The following is a 24,925-nucleotide window of genomic DNA, read 5'->3' as shown; positions in this document are numbered from 1 at the left end:
AAGAAAAATGTCTATAAAAACATTATTATTCATAATAATTTGCTGAAAATCTCACAACATACAGTAAATACACTCTCCCTTTGTAAGCAGTGTTCTTTGACACAATTTAGCAAAAAATTTATTGTATTAAACTTATTTTATTATAACAATTATTTTAGAAAAAATAAATTCTTTCCTTCAATATGGCTTTTGAAGTATATGGCATAATATAAAACATATGATTATACTTTGAAAAAACACATAGCAACATGGATAACAAGCAAGAAGTATGCCAAATATTGCATAAATTTTTGGAAAAAACTTCATAACATACAAAAAAAATGAACACAAACAGCATTCACACTAGAGACATATATTAATAGATATCAACAATGAAAAAGTTTATAAATAAAATGCTAACGCTATACTATGAAGCAATGAAAAAGTCCATTACCAAAAGCTTCCTTATCATGCACACTGCAGTTTTGATAATTATTGCAAATATAAATTAAATTAAAAGGACCATTTAAAATGTAAGTAAAAATTATAACAGAATATGTCAGTATTTGAACAAGTGTAAAAATTAGAAATTTGGATCAACATAAGAAAAAGTTTTATCAATATATAACCTGAGGTACAAAAGAAGAGAACCAAACATAAAATACGAACTATTCCATTGTTATTTACACTTATAGCCATTGAAAAAAGAGTTACTGAGAGCGATGCTGGCACTTTTGGGAAAATTTGACAGGGTCGCTAACAGCGACGACGTTGGCACTCAAAGGGTTAAAGACTCATCCACAATATGAAACTTCACACCTTGAACAATGGTAATACAAAGCAAACAACAGTAAGTGCAGAGCTGTCAGAGCTTCAGTTCAACAATGTACTTCTCGTTTCCTTTATTAGTTGCTCTGCTGTGGTCAGGTACTATTTATTCTGACTTATTACTATGCAATACACATTACCAATAACATGTCAGTCACTGTATTTAAAATTGCCTAATTAAACTGTGAAGTTGGAAGTTTTATACATTAAATTATTCAAGGAATCTTTATTTTAAATATCAGTCTGAGATTCCAACAGGCTAATGTGTAGTAAAACTTTAAAAATTTCAAACAAAAAAAATTGCTTTTGTAGGGCCAAATGGAGATATTGTATTAATTGTGCAATGCCACAATTTGCTAAATGGAGACCAAAGAAGTAATTCCTACCATTGTAACACATAGAAAACTGGGAAAATTTGAATCAGAAAGACTTTATTTTATTAAAAACATGTATTCAACTAAATAGGAAAAGGGTTCATGATTTTTAAAAATTTAAGCTTGCTATACATGGGCTTTGTTGTAAAAAATGTTACTTTCTATTCTGAACTGTCTTCTCTGGAAAAAGGAACAGAAAGAGGACATGTAATTTTACATTTTAAAATAAATTCGTAAGATGGCTTCATGCCAAATACACGCACTATAAAACCTAAAAAGACAAAGTAAAAATGGCCCTTTCAATTCACACAACCACGAATAAAAATAAAATTCGACATGGAAAGTCAAGCCAAAAATTTAAAGGCTGTTTTAAGTTTAAGCTGAAGCACAGGTAGTCCTGCCAAAAATTTCTGAGCCAAACAAGGGGTGAAAATGAACATTTCCATAATACTTACAGCAAGCTGTTTGGGTAGTTTTTCTGCAATACGACTTAATAATGTCTTTGAAGGTTTCTCTGAGCACAGCAAAACAAGGTTGACATTTCTATCTCCTCGGAGAAGTAATCCTTTTGCCAATACTCCCACTCGCAAAACGCCTTTTAAAGCTCTGCAGTAAAATCAAATTATTATATTTCTCTTCTCAACCAGAACCATGATAGTCTCTGAATACACAATAGTAAATTAATAACTCCTATAACTATCAAACTCTTCATCAATTACAGTAAAAAAAGATTCAATATTTTTAGAAGTATTTTTTACTTAGATAAGAAATATAGATAAATAAATAGTTAAGTTCTCATAGGGACAACTGAAAAGCAAAGAACATTAATACTTCTTTGTCACATTTATAAGTTATAAGAAGTCATTTCTAAAATATTTTTAAATAAAGGGAATATGAAAAGTTATAGACCACAATACAAAATGTGATACAAAAGATGCTGCTAAAGCTTGGGCTTATTCACGCTTTACGGTTAATGCATAAAAGAAAAAGATGCTAAAACAAAGACTGAATATAGGACAGATACAATAAATAAAAACAATGGAACAGCAGATGAATGCAATGAGAAAACAAAAATGGTGGCTTTGAAAACAGACTCAAAATAGTTTTATATAGTTAAATAAAATGCATAAATTTACAAGACTGCAGATTGTATGGAATTGTGTTTCACATTTTGCAAAAAGCAGCTGAATACATCAAATGTCTAACCCAAGCATGATGAGACAGACATGTAGACTCAAACCAAAGAATCTCAGTCTTTGTAACTTTTATTTCTATTAAGTTCAAGTAAGGAAAAACAAAACTATACAAAGTAGGTAACTTTAAAAACACACCTGTCTTTACCTCCCTCCTTCTTATCATCTCCCTCCTTGCTCTTGCTCTTCTCATGTTCAGACAAACTGTCTGAAACAAGTTTTAGAGCCCGTTCGGTGATAGAAACAATTTTCTGAACTGCCTGTAATTCCTCTTCAGTTGGGTATATGGTTGCATGCTTTGTCATTACGTAACGGTCATCAGATGAGTCAGGACGACGTAAAGGCTACAGAAAAAAAAAAGTTACTTCATTTAAAAAAATGTTTCCTGAGGAAAAAAGCACTATTATTTTTAATATATACATATTTTTGTCCTACCTTCTCAATAACAAAGTCAAGTATGCAAAATGTCCATTTTAAACTATCTTTTCCTTTTTTACATTTCAGTAAAAGCAAACTATGGAAAGTTAGTCTACCTAGAGTATGTACATATATACATGTTTTGCCTCAAAGTAAGAAAAATTATAAGACACACCATCTAAAGTTATCACATTTTTTTTACTCAACTTAAAAAACCAGTGATTCTGAAACTATTTTTTGTTTTTAATAAAATGTGTTTCAGATGCTTATTCTGTGTAAAGATGAATGAGAAAGAGAATAGGTTAAAAGGGAGGCATTTGCTGTTTTCTTCTAAGTGCTACCTAGAGAACAAACCAAACCAAAGACCCTCTTGTTTTCTGTAGTCTAAACTTCTATGAAATGTTCCTCACACCCAAGGTGTCTCTTCTTTTACCTACCCAGAACAGAAACTCTAAGATGCTGATTTTTCCTACAGTTTTCCTAAGACATCAATCGTGGTGTTAATCTTGAACTATTTATCTACTACCCCTTATCCTGCATTCAATTTAGAAGTAGTAGATTTTAGATGGCCAGGATTTGAAAAAAGATTCTAAATCACTGATAATGGAAAGATAAATCAATTCCTGCTGATCTAATCTAAAAAACAACAAAGGCAAGAAAATCTTTTAAAGTGGCAAAAGAAGCTCTATTCCCATTTAGCTTATAATGAAAGACTCATGGAAACTCTATGAAGTCTTACACATAAAGATAGGTGCTGAGAATCTGTAATAAAAAGAGGAAAAATTTTAAAACAGATGAAAAAATTACATCAAGATTAAAAGACTATTAAGTCTAAGAATTAGGCCCCAAATGTTATCTTCTAATGCTGGACAAGCTCTACACTTTCACCCCCACGTGAACAACATGGACTCACTGCAGGCCCCTGCGGCTGAGGAGGCATGCCTGGTCGGACTCCCAGAAGGCCTAATGGGCCAGGGGGACCATGAGGATAGCCGCCGTCAGGTATTCGGCGGCGATCATCCCAATGATGTTGCTCTTCCTCCATTCTTCTCCAGTACATATCCTCTTCATAACGTCTGAAACACAGAGGGTGACATTAAAAGCCTATAAAAAATACAACCCAAGAACTTACATCAAAAATGATATAAAAACAAAAACCCCAAATCTGCCTTGATATAACATCTTTCTTTTTTCCCTATTGTATCTGATTTCCCTTATTTGCTTTCATTCAAAAGTAAATGGAAGTGAATGCAGGTGAAAAGAGAAGGTAAGAATACAGAGAAAAGCAACACAAAATTTCAGTCTGAAGTCAAAGTTGAAAGAACAAGCATCAGAAACCTCAGTTCCTTCCGACCTCTCCCTCTTTAAGGGAGAGATTGCTAATTTAAATGCCTACCTAAAGTGACCAGATCAATAATGTGTGTGAGTGTAAGATCCAATGCAAACACTCAAGAATTTCTCCCTGCATCCAAAGGAGCTCTTTCCTATCTATTTTCTTAGAGAGAACCTCTTAAGACTACCCTTGATTTTCCCATTTGATGTAACCAGAGACAAAGACATTTCTCTGTGTAAAACAATGATAAGTGACAACTCACATTATGTCCCATTCTTAGGAATATTAAGAATGTGTTCTGGACATCCGGCCAAAATGGAGGCACAGACAGACACGCTGCATCTCCCTCCACAACTAAGAAGGAATATAACTACCTCAAAACTAGAGACAACCAGAAGTTCCAGAAAATCAAGCTGCATGGAAGTCCAACAAACAAAGATATAAAGAAGAAATACTCATCCAGACAGGGAGGAGGGGCAGAGCCGGGGCAGAGAGGATGCAGTGTGGTGGCAGCAATAGTGGCAGCAATAGTGGCAGCAGCAGGCCGGCAGAGAGTGCAACGTTTTAAAAAGTTGAGAGGGACACTGGGGAGCAGTCCCAGCACCAGACCAAACCGCATAGCTCACGGTCCCAGCATCGGGAAAATAAAGCCTCAATGTTTCTGACTACAAACCAGTGGGGATTGGGGCAGAGGCAAAAACTGCTGGTCTCTCAACAGAGTCCACTTGTTTAAAGGGCCCCCACGGTCCTAGAACATCTGCAGACCCACCCATTCTGGGAATGATGACCAGGGCAACAGCTAGAGAGGTGCCAGTCCCATACGGAAGTGGGAGAACTACCTGGAAAAGGGGCGAGTGCCAAGCAAGCAGCATTGTTTCCTCTCAGACCCCTCCCCCACATACAGCGCCACAACATGGTGAAACAGGTCACCCTGTACTGACGAATACCTAAGGCTCCGCCCCTTATAACGTAACAGAAGTGACAGCTGTACCTAAGACACAGAGGCAAACAAACACAGGAGCCTGTCAAGATGAAGAGACAGAGAAGTATGGCTGAAAAGAGGGAACGGATCAAGGTTCCAGTGGGAGAACTAAGCGATGAGAAAATAGCCAACCTAACAAAGGAGGAGATAGCCAACCTAACAGATGCAGAGTTCAAAACACTGGTGATAAAGATGCTCATAGACTTGACAGATATGCTTAAGTATGGCAAACGCGTAAGAAAAGAAGTGAAGGCTATGCTAAATGAAACAAATGAAAATCCACGTAAAACCAATGATGAAGAGAAAAAAACCGGGATTCAAATCAATGATTTGGAATATAAGGAAGAAAAAAACAGTCGACCAGTACAAAATGAGGAAATAAGAATTGAAAATAATGAGGAGAGGATTAGGAACCTCTCGGACAACTTTAAATGTGCCAACATCTGAATCATAGAGGTGCTAGAAGAAGAGGAAGAGCAAGAAATAGAAAGCTTATGTGAAAAAATAATGAAGGAAAACTTCCCAATTTGGCAAAGGAAATAGACATACAAGTCCAGGAAGCACAGAGTCTCAAACAAGCTAGACCCAAAGAGGACCACACCAAGACACATCATGATTAAAATGCCAAAGGTGAAAGATAAACAGATAACCTTAAAAGCAGCAAGAGAAAAGCAGAGAGTTACCTACAAAGCAGTTCCGTAAGACTGTCAGCTGATTTCTCAAAAGAAACTCTGCAGACAAGGGACTGGCAAGAGGTATTCAATGTGATGAAAAGCAAGAACCTTAAACCAAGATTACTCTATCCAGCAAAGCTATCATTTAGAATGGAAGGGCAGATAAAGTGCTTCCCAGATAAGGTAAAGCTAAAGGAGTTCATCATCACCAAGCCATTATTATATGAAATATTAAAGGGACTTATTTAAGAAAAAGAAGATCAACACTATGAACATTAAAATGACAACAAACTCACAACTATCAACAACTGAATCTAAAAAACCAAAACCAAAACAAAAACTAAGCAAACAACCAGAACAGAAACGGAATCATAGGTGTGGGGATCATTTGTAGGGTTATCAGCTCAGAGAGGGAATGGGGAGAAATGGGGAAATGGTGCAGGGATAAGAAGCATAATTGGTTGGTACAAAGTAGACATGGGGAAGTTAATAATAATATAGGAAAGGGTGAAGCTAAAGAACTTATATGCACAACCCATGGACATGAACTAAGGGGGTGGGATTGCTGGGGGGAAAGGGGTTACTGGGAAAAGGGGACCAAAGGAAAAGAAATTGGGACTACTGTAACAACATAATCAATAAAATGTACTTAAAAAAAAAAAAAAAGTGTGTGTTCTGCCTAGAGACAACAGCTATGACTCAGCTCCTATTATTTACTGCCATAAGGTAATACATGCTGTAATTCCAAGGTCACCAGGATTTTGTTTTTAAATGCCTTTGATGTTGGTCTTTAAGTATTGATTCAGATTTAAAAATACCATGTATTCCAAATGAAACACCCATAGGCTGAATTTGGACTGTGGATAGCTAACAGATAGCCTCTACTTTAATTGTCAGCATTTTCAGAATCTAACTTTTTAAATCATCTTGCTCCTCTCTCAGTTCTATCCTCACTGTCCGCTTCAAACTGGGATATCAATAACTCCTAAAGGAAATTATGTCACTAAAGCAAATTTTTGTAACCATAAGCTTTTACTTAGACAAATGTGTTTAAAACAAAACATAAGAAGCTTCTCAAGTAGCACTGCAGAAATGACCAGCTCTGTCAGGCTGAGAGTAAGTAGGACTGTGTAGGTCATCAAACGTAGGACCACACTTGCATGCTATTTACCTTAAGAGAAAATGAATAAAAACAGCTTGAAGACTCTGGGTAACCATGTTTGTGCCAGTTTCAAATAGTTTACTGTTATTACTAAAGATGTTTAAGTTAAATAAGGGCAAGGACCTTTATCCATTGTTTCCTTTTTAAAGAAAAAAATTGTTTTTTTATTTTGTCATTTTTAAAAAAGATTTTATTTATTTTTAGAGGGAGGGGAAGGGAAGAGGAAAAAGAGAGGGAAAGAAACATCGATGCCAGAGAGAAACATCGGGCTGGTTGTCTCCTATATGCACCCTGACCTAGGATCAAACCTGCAACCCAGGCATGTGCCCTTACTGGGAATCGAACCCTTTGCAGGATGACATCCAACCAACTGAGCTACACTGGTCAGGGTTATCCATTGTTTACCAATTCACACTTAATGATTCTGGCATGTGGTAAGTGCTTAATAAATATATATCAGTGAAGAGAAAAGAACTGCATAATCTAGGTATAGAGAAGAATTTCTAATGAAGTACAAAGGCAACAACTTCATAAAGAATGTGAACAGTAGACTTAAATACATTTAAAAAATCAATACATAAATAAGAGCAAAAACTATTTAAAAGATGTTAATGGCTTAATATCTACAACATAAGATGTGTCTATATGAATCAACATGTAAACAATGACAGAAAATTTACCACATAAGAAATATAAGTGGTCAAGCATGAAATAAAAATTCAATTTGCCAGTTTTAAACAATTCAAATTGAACAAAAATGGCTTCCACATTTCACTCTTTCACTGGCAGCAATTTTAGTAAATGATAGCAGCAGTTCTCAAAGTGAGATTCAGGAACCCCAGATGGTCCCTGGAGGTATCTTCAGGGGATCAATGACATCAAAATTACTTTCATAATAATATCAATACTTTATTTGCCTTTCCCATTCTTATTCTTTTGAGTACTCAATGGAGTTATCCAGAGGCAAAATGCTGTAGTATGACATATTGAACATAGAAGCATATATGAGAATTATGCTATTTTCTTTTAAGCTAGACATTAAAGAGATTTGCAAAAATGTAAAACAATGTCATTCTCATGATTCTGGGGAAGAAATACAGTTATTTTATAGTTAATTTTCACCATATTATATTTATTAAATATATTTAATCTAATACTACAAATATAATTGTTGAATATGTTATATTTAACTACATTTTTTAAAGTATAGTTAAAATGTCATTTTAAAATTAAATTAATAAATATTTAAACTTCTCGGTTTCAAACATTTCCATTTCTGAAACTTCATTATTAGCAACTAATCATAATTTATGCAATAGTATAGCCTCAAGGATTGTCAATGTAATTATAAGAGAGAAATACTAGAAACAATCTAAATAACTAGTAATATGGAACTGGTTATAAAGAATATTTTGCTTCTGTACAAGAGAATACTATGCTGCCAGGAGAAGGGGGTTATAGAATATGTGTAACTATGCTTCTGTTCATATTTTTTGAAATATTTTATAACTGGCACACAAATATTCATAGCAGTAGTATTCATGATAGCCCCAAAGTGGAAACAACACAAATGTCCACTAATTGATGAATAAAATGTGGTACAGCCATAAAAAGGAGTAAGAACTGACATAAACGATAACATGCGTGAATCCTGAAAACATTATGCTAAGTGAAAATAGCCAAACGAAAAGGACCACATATTGTATGATTTCGTTTATATGAAATCTCCAGAATAGGCAAATCTACAGAGAAAGAAGTATATTACTGGTTGTCTAGGGGTACAGCAAGGGTTTGGGGAAAAAAATCAAAACTGATTGCAAATAGGTTCTAGTTGGGGACGTGATGAAAATGTTCTAAAATTGATTGTGGGGATGGCTGCATGACTGTGAATGTATGTGAATTGCACCATTAGAGATATAGCAGTTAAATCAATAAAACTGAATATGTATTTAGAAAATGTTTCTAATTTTCCTTCCACACATATATATAATACACACACACACACATTCTAAAGTTTCCTTAATAAGCTTTCTTTTTAAAGAACAATAAGGTGTCTAGACTACCAAATCTTAAATGCAGTATTTTTAGCATGTAAGCAAATGTTCTATTTTGCTGGTTTAAAACTCAGGCATTTATTTCTACTATTAAACTATTTCTTCACATGTTTACTGTAATACATATAAGATACCACTCAACCACATAATTCCTAATACCAAGGCCTTAAGTCAAATATTAGAATAGCCAGTAAGTTAACTTAATGCATTTCTTTTCCAGACCTAGATCTTCCTGAAAAGTGATAATTAAAAGTACATTAAAAAAGTCTGGATTGCTTTGAATGGGAATCACATACTTAGAATAACTAAGGTGTTTTTTTGTTGTTGTTTAAGAAAGGCTGAACTACTTATCATGCTACGAAGTTAAAGATACTACCTCATTTCCATTCTCCAGCGTTCTTCTTCTTCTCGTCTTCGCCAATACTCCTCTTTCTGCATTTGCTTCCTCATTTTCTCTTCTTGAATCTTTCTTGCTCGAATACTGGGCTTTACTTCTACTTGCAAATCTGGATTGACTTTTTTCTGTTAATATAGACAGGATATTTAAAAAACAAGCACCCCTCCCCCAACAATCAACACATTTTAAATTCATACAATCCCACATATTCTTTCATCATAGAGGCTTTTAGTCACAAATATCCTGTTATATAAGGGTAAAATCAGTATATAAATTGAATCAGAAGATTCAGAATACATAAATAAAATCCCAATCCCCAAACTTCTTAATTGTCCATAACTTAGTGCTGACCGATAGAAGAGAGCCTTAGGAAACTAATGGTCTTTTAAGTTTCCTTAATTTTTTTGTAAAAAGGTGATTCTATATGTCTGAGTGTGGGGTTAAAAAGTTCCTTTACATAGAAAAGTAATGCCCTCTAACAGACTATTTTAATTTTTACCACCTATGTTTGTAAGAGAAAACATGGATCTAAGGCATTAGATTAGACCAGCCTAATTAAAAACTTTACATACAATATTTATATTTAATTACCACTTGAAGTGTTTTCAATGAAGAATTCCTCATCTCAAAATTCATTTTAATGGGAATTCTACCAAGATAAAGTAGGTGAATGGAGACCTAACACTTCTTTCAAAACACTTTATAATGTGAAAGAATTACCCTTACATTATTACTTGATCCAAGTAATGTTACAATTTAGCCAGTCACTAAAAATGATGAAATACGGTTATAATCTTCTTACCTAACAAACTAATCAGTAAAAACCAAACATCTGAATCTGAGATATAATATGCTAATCTTAGAGTGGGAGTTCATGGACTGAGTTATGATATTCAGATGCTCTGTTTTACATCTACAATATTCCAAGCTGTTTTAAAAGAGAAAGAAAATAAATAGTTGAGATTTTTACTCACTTTATATTGAAGTCTGTGTCTTCGCCCTTTTAAGTGCATTTCCTTAGCATTGGGATCATTAAAGCTGCACTCGCATAATTTACAATGGAATCGAATTACTTTTCCTTCATCATTTCGTACCTTAATGTGGGAAAAAAAAGATTGATGAATCATAATAGGAATGCTACAGTTGAGGATTTCATTCATATGACCTCCCAGATTCTCTGATAAAGAAATGCTGTGAAAAATTAGAGTTTAAAGTGAGGGAAAAAAGAGGTAATATCTATAACTTTTTAAAAGGATAATCTATAAAAACAAACTAAATATTATAATTTTTAAACTATAGCACTAGCATACAAGATGTTGGCTTTCCTAATTAACTTTTCTCTATATGTAAACATTTAAATGAAATTAGATACATTAAATTGTCTAATAAATAGTTACTGAATACCAGGTACTGTTGGAGATTAAGATAAACATGATTAAAGATATTGTTTTGGTTTACAATTGTCTACGAAGCTCAAGATTTTATAAATGTAACTTTATGAAAAAAAGTCAATGTCAATTTTTTCTAATTGCACAACCAGTTAGGAAGACAAGTAGACTAGAATGTTATTAAGAAGTTTATTATGGATACTACATTCAAATTGTTAGTGCAAACTTAAAAGACTGGCTTTGAATGCAATTATTTGAAGTTTAGGATTACCTAATTAACTATAATCATTGGAGATTATGGTGTTCTGGTGTTACACATTTTTTAAGACTCTTTTAAATTAAAATTATATGTGAACTACTTATAAACTACATAACCCAATTGTCCTTGTAAACAAAGAACCCAACATAACTTGATGGGTAACCTACTATATGCTAGGTACTTTATTTCATTTCATCTTTACAGCTTAGCTGGGGAACAGCCAAATTTTATAGATGTGGACACTGAAGGTCAGAGCACTTACATATGTTCTACAATAATGAGTTAAGAATAGTGCTACATCAATCTGTTAGTCTTTCTACTAACAGCAAATACTGTTATATCAAGGCTCTGATGTTCCCTACTCCTCCATCTACTGAGTTTACTTTCCTATAAAACAGGAATAGTTTTCTAATCAGCTTGAAAAAACAAACAGGATCTTTTTTATAAATGACCCCAATTTTATACATGAAACTGATTGTTCAGAAAAAATATAAATTGGCTCTCTTTGTCAAAATTATTGTTGCTCACATTTAAAAAAATTTTTATATTCAGGACAATTGAAAGATATAAGAATGGTGTTAGCAGGGAAAGAGATAATGAAAATACTGTGATGTCACTTAGGCAAGCTTAAAGAGCATGCTTTTTAAAAAATCCCCACCGCAGGATATATTTATTGATTTTAGAAAAAGAGGAACGGTGGGGGGGGGGAGGAAGGGGAGTAGGAGGGACGTTGAGAGAAGGGGGGGGGGGAGAGAGAGAGAGAGAGAGAGAGAGAGAGAGAGAGAGAGAGAGAGAGAGAGAGAGAGAGAGAGAGAGAGAGAGAGAGAGAGAGAGAGAAATATGAGAATGAGAATGAATCTTGCTTGGCTGCTTTCCATTCGCGCCCCAACTGGGGATTGAACCCACCACCAAGGTATGTCCTCTGACTGGGAATCAAACCCACAACCATTTGGTCCATGGGACCACACTCCAACCAACTGACCCACCTGGCCAGGTCAAGAGCATGCTTTTTAAAAACCCTTAAAAAGATTCGTTTGATACTCCTTCATAACCTAAATCTAAAATATAATTGAATATAATTTATTTTTCCATGTGAAGCATCCCTACAACAAACTGACACACTTTCCCCCTTTATCTAATCTCACAGCAATGGTATTCTCAAATCAATACCTCCTCCACATAATCATGGCCCACTGGCTGCACATCACTCTGCAAAGCAGCAAGAGATGCAGGCGTGACTGGTTCTGACACTGTGTCTGGCTTTACATCTGGAATCTGTACAGAAGTGACAGGAGTGCTTTTAACACATTCAGTTCCTTTCAGGTCTTCTGTTTTATTTCCTGTTGATTGCAGCTTATTACCACCTAGAAAAGCAGGAAAAAATTACAATAATTTAAACTTTTGTGTAAATATATATATAACCTGATACAACAAAAACAGATAAAATTATCTTTTCTACAAAAGTCAGACTCCTGCTCGACATATAGTTGACCAAAAATTTCAAGAACCACATAAACCACCTGGTTTTTTTATCCTATTAATGAAATACATGTCTAGATTTTTCCCTTCTCCACCATCTAACACCCAACAATCCTCTTGATCCCCATCACGGCTTTCATAACATCAAGTACCTAAAAGTGAACAGCAAGAACCTGAAAAGGTAGGGTCTAAGCCTTATTCATGTTTGTATCCCTAGTTCTTTGCCAAGGGAACGGGGCACTGTCCTAAGTTCTGGTAATATATTAAGACGGTGATGGTGTAGTTGCCTTTGAGATGTCAACATGGATGGAAGATACAAGTAGCTATCTTATTATACGATGTAATAAGAGCTGTAATAAGTATGAACAGAGCATTGTGGGAATGTAAAACAAAGGAGCCACTACCCTTTAACCTGGTCCAGTTAGAAAAGGCCTCACCAAGGGTATGACACTTAAGCTGGGCTTTGAAAGAAGAGCAACAAGTATGAACTGGTCAGGCAGAAAGAATGATGTCTAAACAGAAAAAATAGCATGTACAAAACAGCACAACAATACAGTTAAAAAGAAGACAGTAAATTTAAGGAAGACTCAGTAATTCACTATGAATTACTACCAAGGTAGAGATGATGACAAATGAGGCAGGAGCCAGAATCTGAAGGGCCTGGGATAACATAATTAAGGAATATAGTTTTCTCCTACATGCAAGGGGAATGACGCTGAAAACTTTTAATCAGGAATCTAACATAATCTGGCATGTATTTTCAGAAGATGATTTTGACAAGTATTAGAGAGACTGGATGCAACAAAACACAAAGCCCTGAGGAACAGACTTTGAAGGCCTAAAAACAAGGCGGGGGCTATGAAGACATTTTCTTGTGGGGAGGGGGGTAAAAATATTGTAGTTATAGAAACAAAAGGACTAGGTAAACAACTAGAGGCAGCATCAAAGAAGAGATAATGTCAGTTAAGTTTTCCAAGTGAAAAAGCAGCGATTTTATGAGATTACCCCATGGGACTCTTGTGATGAGACAACAGTCAGAACGAGACACTGCTGGCATCTATAAAGCTGCACACATTGTAACCAGGGAATAGCTAAAACATGGCTCTAGACTCAGATGGGGGTTTTAAGTTTGTCCAAAAGATTTTAAAGTCACTGCACACATTAGAATGGATGAGACCACTCATGAACACTGGGTGAGGAGAGTAAGATGAGAACAGAATCAGATTCTTAGGAACACCACCATTTAATGAATATGAAGGCAAGACAACCCATAAAGAGACCTGAGAAAGAGGTGTGGATAGACAGATAATAAAGAGAGAAAGACATATCTTAAGGTTTAAGGTTTAACAGTCAACTGTGTCAAATGTTAAGAGAGGTCAACAGGATGAAACTGAAAACTGGCCACTGAATGTGGCGATGAGGTCTTTGGTGACTCCTGCAAGCAGTTTTAGAAATAGGTCGAATGGAAGCACTGTAACAGATTGGGGACTGGATAGGAAGTACAGAAGTAAGGAAAGTAAGAATGAGGTTAGCAGCTTGAGAGGATAACAGGAATGGGAAAACATTTTAAAATTTAAGACTAGGGAAGACAAAGGTGTATACCTACATGGCTCAAGGGGAGAGGGAAGAAACCATTAGAGGACTGACTAAATATTCAAGGATAAAAATAGAGATATGTGATTCAACAAAGTCACAGAGAAGGGAGGAGATGGGTACAAGAGCTTAAGCAGAAGGGTTAGTCCTAGACTGGAAGAGAAATGTTACTCTGATAGTTAGAAAGAACATAAAGCATCTTTAAGCCCTGGCTGGCATGGTTCAGTGGATTGAGCATGTGGCCTGCAAACCAAAGGGTCACCAGTCCGATTCCCAGTCAGGACACATGCTTGGCTTGCAGGCCACGTCCCCAGTTGGGGGCATGCGAGAGGCAACCTGATATTTTTCTCTCTCTCTTCCCCACTCTCTTCCTCTCCCTCTCTCTCTATATAAATGAATGAATTAATTAATCTTTAGTACTTGCCAACAAAGTTTATTTTGGGTGTAGATGTCTTCTTGGCAGCCATATTTGTAGGCACTGCTGATACTTTAGTGTTTGGTGTGTTATTAAGAGACGAATTTCCTGTAGATGTAAGACCTTTCATTGAGGAAGTTGCAATTGATGAAGTATTCACAGTACAATTGTTTGCTGCGATGCTTGAAGGAGAGGCGGTCGGTTTTGAAACAGACACAGCTGTTGAAGAAGCAGCTTGGCTAACAACATTTGGTTCTGTTGAAGGAATGGGTTTACCAAGTTTTGTGTGTAATTTAACCACCTACAAAATAAAAGCACATTTATTTGTTAGGAAACTCAAAGTTTAGATTTTTTTTAGTCTAAAAACATTATAAAATTAAACAAACTATATTTTTTCTATGTTGTGTTTTTTGTTATATATTTTCATACACAAACTTATTACTTTGAACATAGTATTTGTAAAGTAGATATGGATACATAATATTCCCTCTACTACCAATGAGGAAATTAAGACAGAAAAGGATGAAATAACTTGGCCACATGCACACCAACCTAGACGTAAGCATGACAAAAAGAGGAAAATAAGCATATTCTCCAACCAGCAGAATGAATGATCTAGTTCAATTTAAAGAAAGGTCTCCAGTCTTTCCTTCTTTAAACAATGACTATTTAATGTTACCTTTATATTTATTAGCATGTTAAAAAGCCCTGGCTGGTGTGGCTCAGTGGACTGAGTGCCAGCCTGCGAACCAAGAGGTCACTGGTTCGATTCCTAATCAGGGCGCATGCCTGGGTTGTGGGCCAGGTCCCCAGTTGGGGGTATGTGAGAGAGAACCAAATTGATGTCTCTCTCACATATCGATGTTTCTCTTCCTTTCTCCCTCCCTTACCCTCTCTCTAAAAATAAAAAAAAGGAATACTTTTTTAAAAAGGGCTTAATACACTCAAAGTTTTGGAGCCACTTTTACTTTACCCCCTGCCCCCAACTGAAAAAGTAAAAGAAAACAAAGTAAGACATAAGGGTGTGTGGGAAATAAAAAAACACCTACTTTCTGATGCTTAGCACCACGAATGTGGGCAGCATATGCATCTGCTCCTGTACAAGACACATCGCAGAGCTCACAACGTAGCTGATTTTGAGTCCCACGAGTAGAGTTGTTGCTGCTGCTGGTGTTTTGTGAGGCTTTCAATGCAGCTTCTTTTTTTTTATGTTTCTGTCCTTCTAAATGTTCTTTGTAAGTCTGTTTCAAACAAAAAGGATAAATTTAGCTTAATTAACTTTCTAAATAGAAAATCATTTAAATTATTCAATTATCAAATCTCTAGAACTCATTTAAAAATGAGCCCTAAACAATTTTAGAAACAACTTTAACAAAACCTTATGGGACTCTTTACACATATTAATACATCTGTGGTTCTCTGTACCTTCTTTACCAAGAATACGTTTAATACTGATTTACAAAGGACTTTCACACATACCCATAATATCAACATAAGGTAACTGCTTTCAGTTTTAAGAATTTCTATCTTTTCCTGCTTACGTATAATTCTGAATAGATAATACCAGACAGTGATCATTGCACAGAGAAATTAATAATGGAATTAAGATGGGAGGTAATGCATGTACACAATGAGAAGGAAAGAAAGTTAATGTATGGGAACAAGACCCTCCACAAACATGTTTATCTACTAAATTGACTTCCTAACTCAGAATGCACTTTCACATAAAATTCCTGCCACCATGAACAAAAGCCTATTTCAAATACAACAGCAAGCCTGGCTGCTGTGGCTCAATGGACTGAGTACGAGCCTGTGAACCAAAGGGTCGCTGCTTCAATTCCTAGTCAGGGTACATGCCTGGGTTGTAGGTACAGTCCCAGTTGGGGGTGTGGAAGAGGCAGCCAATTGATGTTTCCCTAGCACATGGATGTTTCTCTCCCTCTCTCTCTTCCTTCCCCTCTCTCTAAAAATAAGTAAAGTATTTTTTAAAATTATGCATAAGTAAGGAAAACTGCTGTTTTTGAAACAAAAGAGGAAGACCTAAGACCCAGCGATTTGACTCTTCTCATCTGCGGCAGCCTGAAGTGGCTCCAGGAAGCGGGTAAAGTTTCAATTACTTAGGATAAGGTCCTATTATAGAAGTGAAGAAACAAAGCCCAAAAAACTTAAGGTCTCTGACTTGCTCAAGGCCAGTTAGTGACAGAGTCAGGGCTGAAACCATGGCCACTTAAATCTGAATCAACTACTCTCCCTCCTTACGCTCACATCTAGACCTGAACTCACAAAATCAATGATATTTTCCTCTAAGGCTCATTAATCCATGAAGGCACTGCATCTGACTTGCACAAGTTCCCTTTTCCTGTCCTTGTGTAACCATTTAGAAACCTTCAGACAATGGTCAGCCTTATATACACTCATTCTAAATGCTGCTTTTAAACTATCACCCTAGAGCCATGTTCTGTCCTTCTATAAAGGTGGCACATATTCGCTCTTAGGTCTATATTTGCCACTCACAGCATCATCCTCTCTAAACAGCCACCGTAGAGTAGGATACACTCCTCATACTAAGTCCAATATCCTTGTTTCCTTTCATGTTTAATCCTGGTCATAGTAAATATTCCTCATCTGTCCCCTCTCCTTCGACAATGCAATCACAATGAAACCATTTCCTATCACACTCAAAACAGGGAGAAAAAATGTTTCATGTAACTAGCCACACATTAAAATATTTCCTAATTTGTTGACAGTAATTCAGCAGAGGCTGATAACTAAAAATACCCAAAAAATTCAGTATTAAAAAGTAGAGAGAATTAATGTAGTAATTTAAAATGTACATACACACAGATGGGGCAGAGGTGGGAGACAGATATAACTGCAAGAAACTACCAGAGTCAAAATCTGGTCTCAATCAAATAACATGCCCATTACCTGCCAAACTGCTTATCAATTTTTAATATAAAAACTAGACATTTCTTAAGGAAAGTATAATATTAACAAATAAAGTTGGGAAGGGAGCTGAACACATTAGATTTTATAAAGAAACTCATATCTAAATAACATATTTTTGGGTGCAGCAACCAGAGAAAGAAGACCAAAAAAACGAAGAGAGGAATAAAAGTTCTGCAAGCTTTGTTAGTTGATATTTTGAAAAAGAAATTTCCCTACACCTTTTCTTTTCCCCTGAATTCCTATTTCCTTCTGGAGGAGATTATTCAGAAATAAGTAATTTTTATAAAGCATACATAAAAGTCTCATTAAAAACAGTATCCTGCCCTGGCTGCTGTGGCTCAGTGGACTGAGCATTGGCCTGCGAGCTAAGTGTCGCTGGTTCGGTTCCCAGTCAGGGCACATGACTAGGTTGCACGGCAGGTCCCCATGTTAGGGGCGCAAGTGAGAGGCAACCACACAGTGATGTTTCTCTCCCTCTCTTTCTCCTTTCCCCTCTCTCTACAAATAAATAAATAAATAAACAAACAAACAAAACAAAAAACATTGTGGTATGAATGCTGCTTTATATGATTTCCATTAAAAAAAAAAAATGGTATCCTGAAAATTGTAGATTAAAAGAATTTCTTTTAAGAACTTTAAAAATTCCAGAAAGACATTTTTTCCTGCTATTTATATTCTCCAAAAAATAATACATTTGACAAAGTCCTTTCATCCTTAATGCAAATGTGTAAACAATTATCTCTATGGTCATCCTTTTTCAGCTGTAAAATTTTATACATACACTCAAAATGGACCTTCACAAGCTAGGGAAATCAATTAACCAACTGTCTTAAGCTGAAGAACTCTGTCTCAAGGCTTTTTAAAAAATCAAGTTATAAATGCTAAAAAAGAAATAAAAATTCAATCTTTCCCCAAATCCTAATTAATCTGAATATAAAACTTTCCAGCTAAATTTAAATTTTACTCAGAAAGTATCCTTCTTGAAAAAAAGTCCAATTTGCCCATTTTTCACTTATATTCAGAATCATTTTTACAGTTTTTTCTTAGTAAGAGTTCTAAGTCTCACTATAAATATCTTTTTAAAATGGCCCTTAGTGAACTACATATGTGTTAACTAAAAGCTAACAGGAAAGAGAATGCAAATCTTCTCTGCAGGCGCAAAAGCAAGAATACCAACCATATTTAACTATTAAAAATAACCATTGAAGGTTTGTGGTAAAGTACACAACATAAGTACCTGTGGTCCAGCACAGCTGATCTTACAAACATCACAATAGTGAATCTGGGGTGGCTTGGGAGGCTGTTTTGGTTTCAGTTGCTTATTTTGGAATGGTGCTTTTTTAGTGAAAGTGGTCCCTGTCCAGGCAGCTGTGGCGGCAGCAGCAGCAGCCGCCGCCGCTGCCTGCTTCTGTTGCTGCTGCTGCTGTTGGTAGTACGAGGATGCAGCTGAATACACTGCTGCTTCATAACCTGAATAAGACGTACCTTACAAACAAAAATCAAACAAAGATTATGTTACATAATTATAAAAGGCCAAGTTAAATGTTATGAACTTAAATTCAATAAGTTCTGCTAATAAAGATAGGTTTACACATGCATATCTCACAAACCTAGAAAACATTTAACTTCCTTTTATGTAAGTCAATCAAGTATTTACTCAACACACACTAGGTGTTATGGAGGTATAAAGAAAGTATAAGGTATAAGATTTGGTCCTTGTCTTCAAGAAACTTAACAGTTCAGTTGGAGGAATGTGATGAAGAGTATCTGATAAACTTATGTGGTTACAGAACCCGTTATTAGTTCCCCAAACAGAATTCCCCTAAATATAATTAGGGAAGTTTTGGATTTGAGGAAGGGTCTAAGATACTAAACAGGAAAAAAAGAAACACATGAAAGTAAGATTTCACAGGCTTGGTAGTTAAGATGAAAGCTACGGCTGAAAAGGAAACACACACAAAGATTTCGAATCCCAGCAACTGATGTGTTGTGCATCTGATAAAAGCACGGTGCTGACAGAAGTTGGTTTGGACAGGCAAACTGAACAAAACTTAGCAGATAAAAGATTTTGGAATTAAGAACCACTGGATTTCATGTTCCAAAAGATGAAAAAGCACCATATTTTCTGGTTAAATGTATGAATTCAATCTCCATTTCTACTGTTCAAAGTCTTTCATGAATAAGTATATTAAGCTAGCTATTGAAATAATATGTACATGTTGTTTACATTGAATGATTTACAGATTTAAAGATGTGTAAGTTTTAAATTTGACAGAGTTGCTGACTTTATATACAGCTTACCTAAAATTGGAAAACTTACTCCTTCTAAACTAAGATCTTTGGCAACTTTGTGAACTCCCTAATTATCATATTTTCCAGTCAGATTTCTTTTCTCCCTTAAGTGGAAATGAGTGGGCAAAGAGCAACATAAGGAGAGAGAGAGGGAGAGAGGGAGGGGGGGTGGGGGGGAGAGAGAGAGAGAGAGAGAGAGAGAGAGATTGATTGAGATTCTAAGCTGTCTGGATAGCACAGAAGAACTATGTAAAAAAAAAAAAATCCCAAAGTTTTTGGTCTCTCGAATGCAGACTGATATAATGAAAAGTAAAGACTTATGACCCACTGACTCCAATATATCTACACACACAGGAAAGAAAACATAAATTGGAAAGGCAAGAGTTAAGATGCATCAGAAATCACAATCACAAGAATCCAAAACTGGACATATCCAGGACAGAGTAGTTGGGCAATTTCCATGAAAAGCCTTCCCAGACTTTTATATCAGGTTATTAAATTACATATATTCTTACAAAGATACATAGAAAGTGTGATTTAAAAAGCATCTAAAAAAAGAGAGTAGAAAGAAATAGGTAAACATACCAAAAATAAGCATGATCAGATTTAAAAAAAAACAATTAATGTAACCAGTTAAAAGAAAAACTCTATATAGATCAATAAACTGTTTACTAGGTTAGTCCTACCAATGTCCTCTATTACTGAAGAATGTGATAAAAGAACATAATTAAGCTCATAGCCAAATACTTTCAAATTTATAGGCAGAAACATGTACAGTTTAAATTTCGCTCTTAAAATACCACCATAAACTTGTCCAATTAAAAATAACAAAGCTACTTTTACATCATTACCGGTCAGGACCATGACTTTTATATGAAATCTTTAAAATAAACATTTTCCAAATGATTATAGTTGTTGTATATGGAAATTGTAAAAATGTCACTTTAAGCCCTGGCTGGTGTGGCCAAGTCATGGGTTTGTTTCTCGGTCAGGGCACATGCCCGGGTTGTGGGATTGGTTCCTGGTCAAAGCACGTACAGGAGGCAGCCAACTGATGTATTCTCTCACATCAAGGTTTCTTGTCCTCCCTTCCCCTCCCTCTCAAATCAATAAGACTGTCCTCAAGTGAAGATTTTTAAAAATGACACTTTAATATAATTTCATGAATTATGTATCAAGAAAATAAAAAGCAGAATAAGGCCACCAGCATCCTACAATGCTGGAGGACCAAGAAATTTAGCTGTGTTTTTAAAAACTGAGCATCCACAATGGGGGAGGCAGTTATCCCAGACAGAGTGAAGTCTTAGAACAGATCTTTACGGAGGGTGTTACTATCCTTACTTTACAGGTGAGAAACCTGAGGCTAAGAGACTGTGAGTTCCTTTAAACAATGAATTATTTAAACCACAAATCACCAGGTAAGCTTAATATTTACAAATAATGTCCTTCATCTGCACACATGCAGTCTAAAACTAGTAAAAGGCGACCTACTTATAGCTTACTAAGTAGTTTTTGAACTGTTAAACATGAGCTAAAGATTCTGGAATGCTATGGAATATCTTTAATTCTTCTATGACTACTAGCAAGCAAATGTACATTTCTTGTAAAAAGCATTGTGGAAAAACAAATATAAGGCTGTGTCTCTAATTTAAGTAAAAGCTTAATTTTGAATGCTAAAACAGTATCATTTAAATATAATTTTTAAATGTATAATACCATTTTAATAATAAATCTATCATGCTGTAAGTCACCATTTAGTATGTACCAACATTCTAGAACTCACTTTAATGAGATAAAAAGAATAGCTGATACACTTAGATACCCTAAAAATGATCTCTCTGGATGGCGAATGCACACTGTGTATCACTTATTCCTTAAAAAGTGCATACCCTCTGATATAACAGTTCTACATATAGGAATCTATCCTAGGGAAACAATTGGTAAGTACACAAATTTTGACATACAAAAATTATTTTACCAAGTATTATTTTTAATTTTTCCATAATATGAAACAAAATGTCCCAAAAGAGAAACTTTAAAATATAATCATCTATACAATAAAATATTATGCAGCCATTAAAATTACACTTTTCTGGGAGGGGAGAGGGAGAGAAGGGGGATAAGTAAGGGAAGGGATTAGTCAAAGAACCCATATAAAAGACTCATGGACATGGACAACGGGGAAGGATATGATTGTGGGAGAGGGGGTGGGTTGGGTGGGGGAGAGAAATTAGGGGAAAAGGGGACAATTGTAATTGAAAAACCAAAATAAAAATTAAAAAAAAAAAAATTACACTTTTCTAAGCGCAGATCTTCTTAATACTGCTACTGCCATGGCTCCTTTGTAAAATGGCTAATTGTGAGGAAGGCAGAAAAGTCTTGCGGTTTATTTGTAACACCTTATTGTGCCAGAAAGGAAAGAAGTGCTCAAAGACTAATGATGCCAAAGCCAAAAAACTGAGGAGCCTGTGTGAAAGGGATCCCATTGATCATAGTTGGGACAATGTGTCCCTCAAAAAACAAACAAACAAACAAAAACCTGAGAGTAATAGATTATACCAAATTGAATAAAAAAGAATGAGTCCTAAAGGGGGTGGGGGGTACTCTTTAGAGAAAAATGCCTAAGAATCAACATAAAAGGATTTTATAACCATCACTGTAAGATCTTGATTCAGTTAAGAAATTTTTTTCAAAGGATCTAACAACATAAGAGTGAAAGGTAGATGGGTAACAGGCCCACAGATTACCTGATTAATTATAAACAGAAAAAGGTATCTTTACAAGGGAGAGATTTGATAGCCACCACTCTAACCAGTGATTATACTTGATAACATCAATAAAGTATATACTAACATTATTTATTATGTGCTGATATGATGAAGTGGAAAGTTTTAGTTTTGACTAAAAGTTGCCAGGATCTAAGCATAAAGAAATCAGATAAATCCAGATTGTGGGATATTCTACAACTGGCCTAACTCTTAAAAAAAAAAAAAAAAGTCAAGGTCACGAGAGAGAAGATGAAAATACGGGATTAGTCTAGACTTAAAAAAAACACAAACAAGACATGACAACCAAATACAATCTATGATCCTTGACTGGGTCCTGAATTAAAAACAAGGCACAAACAGCCAGAAACCCCACACAACTTAAAAAGTCTCTACTGTCTGTCTTTATTTGAACACGTTTATCGGCCTCACCAGAATAAGTGACTGCCGTGGTACTGTAAGTAGCACTCTGGGTGTAGGATGGCACCACAGTAGCTGCAGCCGCTACTGGCTGTACGGTGGAAGATACAGGATAAATGGAGAAAGTAGTGGTAGCTGGACTTGGTGTCGCTGGTTTTATGGCTGTCACTTGTCGAGTTTGCTGAGCTTGTGTATACTGAGTTGCACCTTGGCTATAACCTGCTTTGGGAGCTAAATTGAGAAAGAGACATCAGAAAATTAGAAGGGTAAACCACTTGACCTTACTTTACTGCAGTGGTCTAAAACAAAAACAACAATATCTCCAAGGTATGCCTGTAGTTACTGTGCCAACATCTTGGAAAACTAGAAAAAAAGTAGGTTAAATGTTAATTGCAAATTAGATATCAGCAATTTCTTCTTGGCAAAAGGGGTAAAATTCTTATTACCAATTAAACATAACACATATATAAATTACTAGCCCATCCAGTATTTCCAAAATGTTATTTTATAAAACTTTACAACTGAGATACTAGTACTACTTGAAACATATTAATAAATAAAGTTTTTGGAAAAGGTGGTGTGTGTGTGTGTGTGTGTGTGTGTGTGTGTGTGTGTGTGTGTTATGTATTTAGGACAGTCAGTCTACTTCAGAGTTATGCTTAATGTTGGGAACAGAAGAGAGAGAGACTCAAAGTACATTATTTCAATTCGCAGTAAAAATTTCAATGTTTAAATTATATGGAACTTGTTGATATACCAGTTGTAACATTTTATTGATTTATCCATAATTCCAACTCACAAGGTGCTGACAATTTTTCAAATCCAGTAATACCTTGAGTCCAACTCTTCATGAATGGCTACCATTAATGTCTCTGCTAAACTTTCTGCTGCCTTTGACCATATTCAAAACAAATGTATACTTTAAGAATATTAACAGACTTATTATCAATGAACGAATTAAGTTAATCACCAATTAATGATCCTTAAAGCATACAAATGTAATTTCTAAGAAAGGCCCAAACACCAGGGAGCCAAACTCATTTTATGCTCAATTACTTAAAAGTAGCTTAAATAAGTTATAAAACTTTGTGCATAATTTTAGAAAAGAAAACTGAAGTTACATACTCAATGTCAGAAATTAAGACTAAATCAAGGTCTTCTGACTCTTAGATAATGCAGTACTTTTAAGCATAATCTAATCTTGATAATTAACCAGGAAGTCCAGTATAGGTTACTGTATACACAAATCATTTGAGATAAGACTGTAAGAAAAGTCAGAGCTATGTTAATTCAAAATATTTTTAAACTTGAGGTGGGCAGGGTGTGGGGAAGCAATGGGGAAAAAAGTGGGAAAAAAAGTATTTTTATACCACTTTCAAGAAACGCATAAAATCTTAAAACTAGGAGTATCCTAGAGAGATCTGGGTCAACTACCTCATTTACAAATAAGAGAATACAGATGAAAAGAGGTAAAAAATCACTTGCCCACATTAGTGATTAAGCCAGTACTAGAAGCCAATTCTACTCTTTCCTAACCCAAGGCTTTACCCATACTCTCATGCTCCTTCAAAAATAATTAAAATAAAGAAGTTGCCTACTTTTCAAATCCCAGAGAGCTTTGCTTTAAAAGTTGTCAAACCTCTACAAAAAATTCCATCTTTTAAAGATGACAAATATGTAGGATACATTTGAGCCAACTGTAATGTCAGTGGCTGGTTATAGAACCAACTGTCACCATAGATCAGAGACAGGTGATTTAAAAATGTGGATCCACAACGGGTCTCTACTAGTTACAAAGATAGTCAGCAGTATGCCCTGGGTTATTTCTAGCAAAGACGAGAAGGTGGCCAGAAGTTATCAACACAACTGCTTTTGTACTGCTTATTTCAGCAAGAAGTAAACTGTAAGCTGAAGACCAGAAATGAAATATATTTCCAGGAGAAAAGGGCATGATTATACATTGCTCCCAAGG

At 35.4% G+C, this 24,925-nt stretch overlaps 1 protein-coding gene across 2 annotated transcripts in view; it reads right to left on the bottom strand.

The window, feature by feature from the left end:
* The window catches only part of ZFR (zinc finger RNA binding protein), a 72,067-nt gene that overhangs the window by 24,988 nt on the left and 22,154 nt on the right, over window positions 1-24,925 (bottom strand). For both annotated transcript variants that reach the window (XM_090276194.1, XM_090276193.1), the window contains exons 5-14: window positions 22,966-23,184; window positions 18,714-18,961; window positions 15,577-15,768; window positions 14,537-14,828; window positions 12,211-12,404; window positions 10,368-10,487; window positions 9,373-9,518; window positions 3,705-3,867; window positions 2,513-2,718; window positions 1,637-1,787 (exon numbers count right to left, since the gene is read on the bottom strand). In XM_090276194.1, the coding sequence (XP_090132320.1) occupies window positions 1,637-1,787; window positions 2,513-2,718; window positions 3,705-3,867; window positions 9,373-9,518; window positions 10,368-10,487; window positions 12,211-12,404; window positions 14,537-14,828; window positions 15,577-15,768; window positions 18,714-18,961; window positions 22,966-23,184 (1,931 nt within the window). The remainder of the gene's footprint in view (window positions 1-1,636; window positions 1,788-2,512; window positions 2,719-3,704; window positions 3,868-9,372; window positions 9,519-10,367; window positions 10,488-12,210; window positions 12,405-14,536; window positions 14,829-15,576; window positions 15,769-18,713; window positions 18,962-22,965; window positions 23,185-24,925) is intronic.

Source organism: Furipterus horrens, unplaced genomic scaffold (assembly GCF_987537825.1).
Source record: "Furipterus horrens unplaced genomic scaffold, mFurHor1.1.pri manual_scaffold_5, whole genome shotgun sequence".
Classification (NCBI taxonomy): Eukaryota; Metazoa; Chordata; class Mammalia; order Chiroptera; family Furipteridae; genus Furipterus; species Furipterus horrens.
The sequence above is the reverse complement of the archived record's forward strand: the minus strand, read 5'-3'. Positions and strand labels throughout refer to the sequence as shown.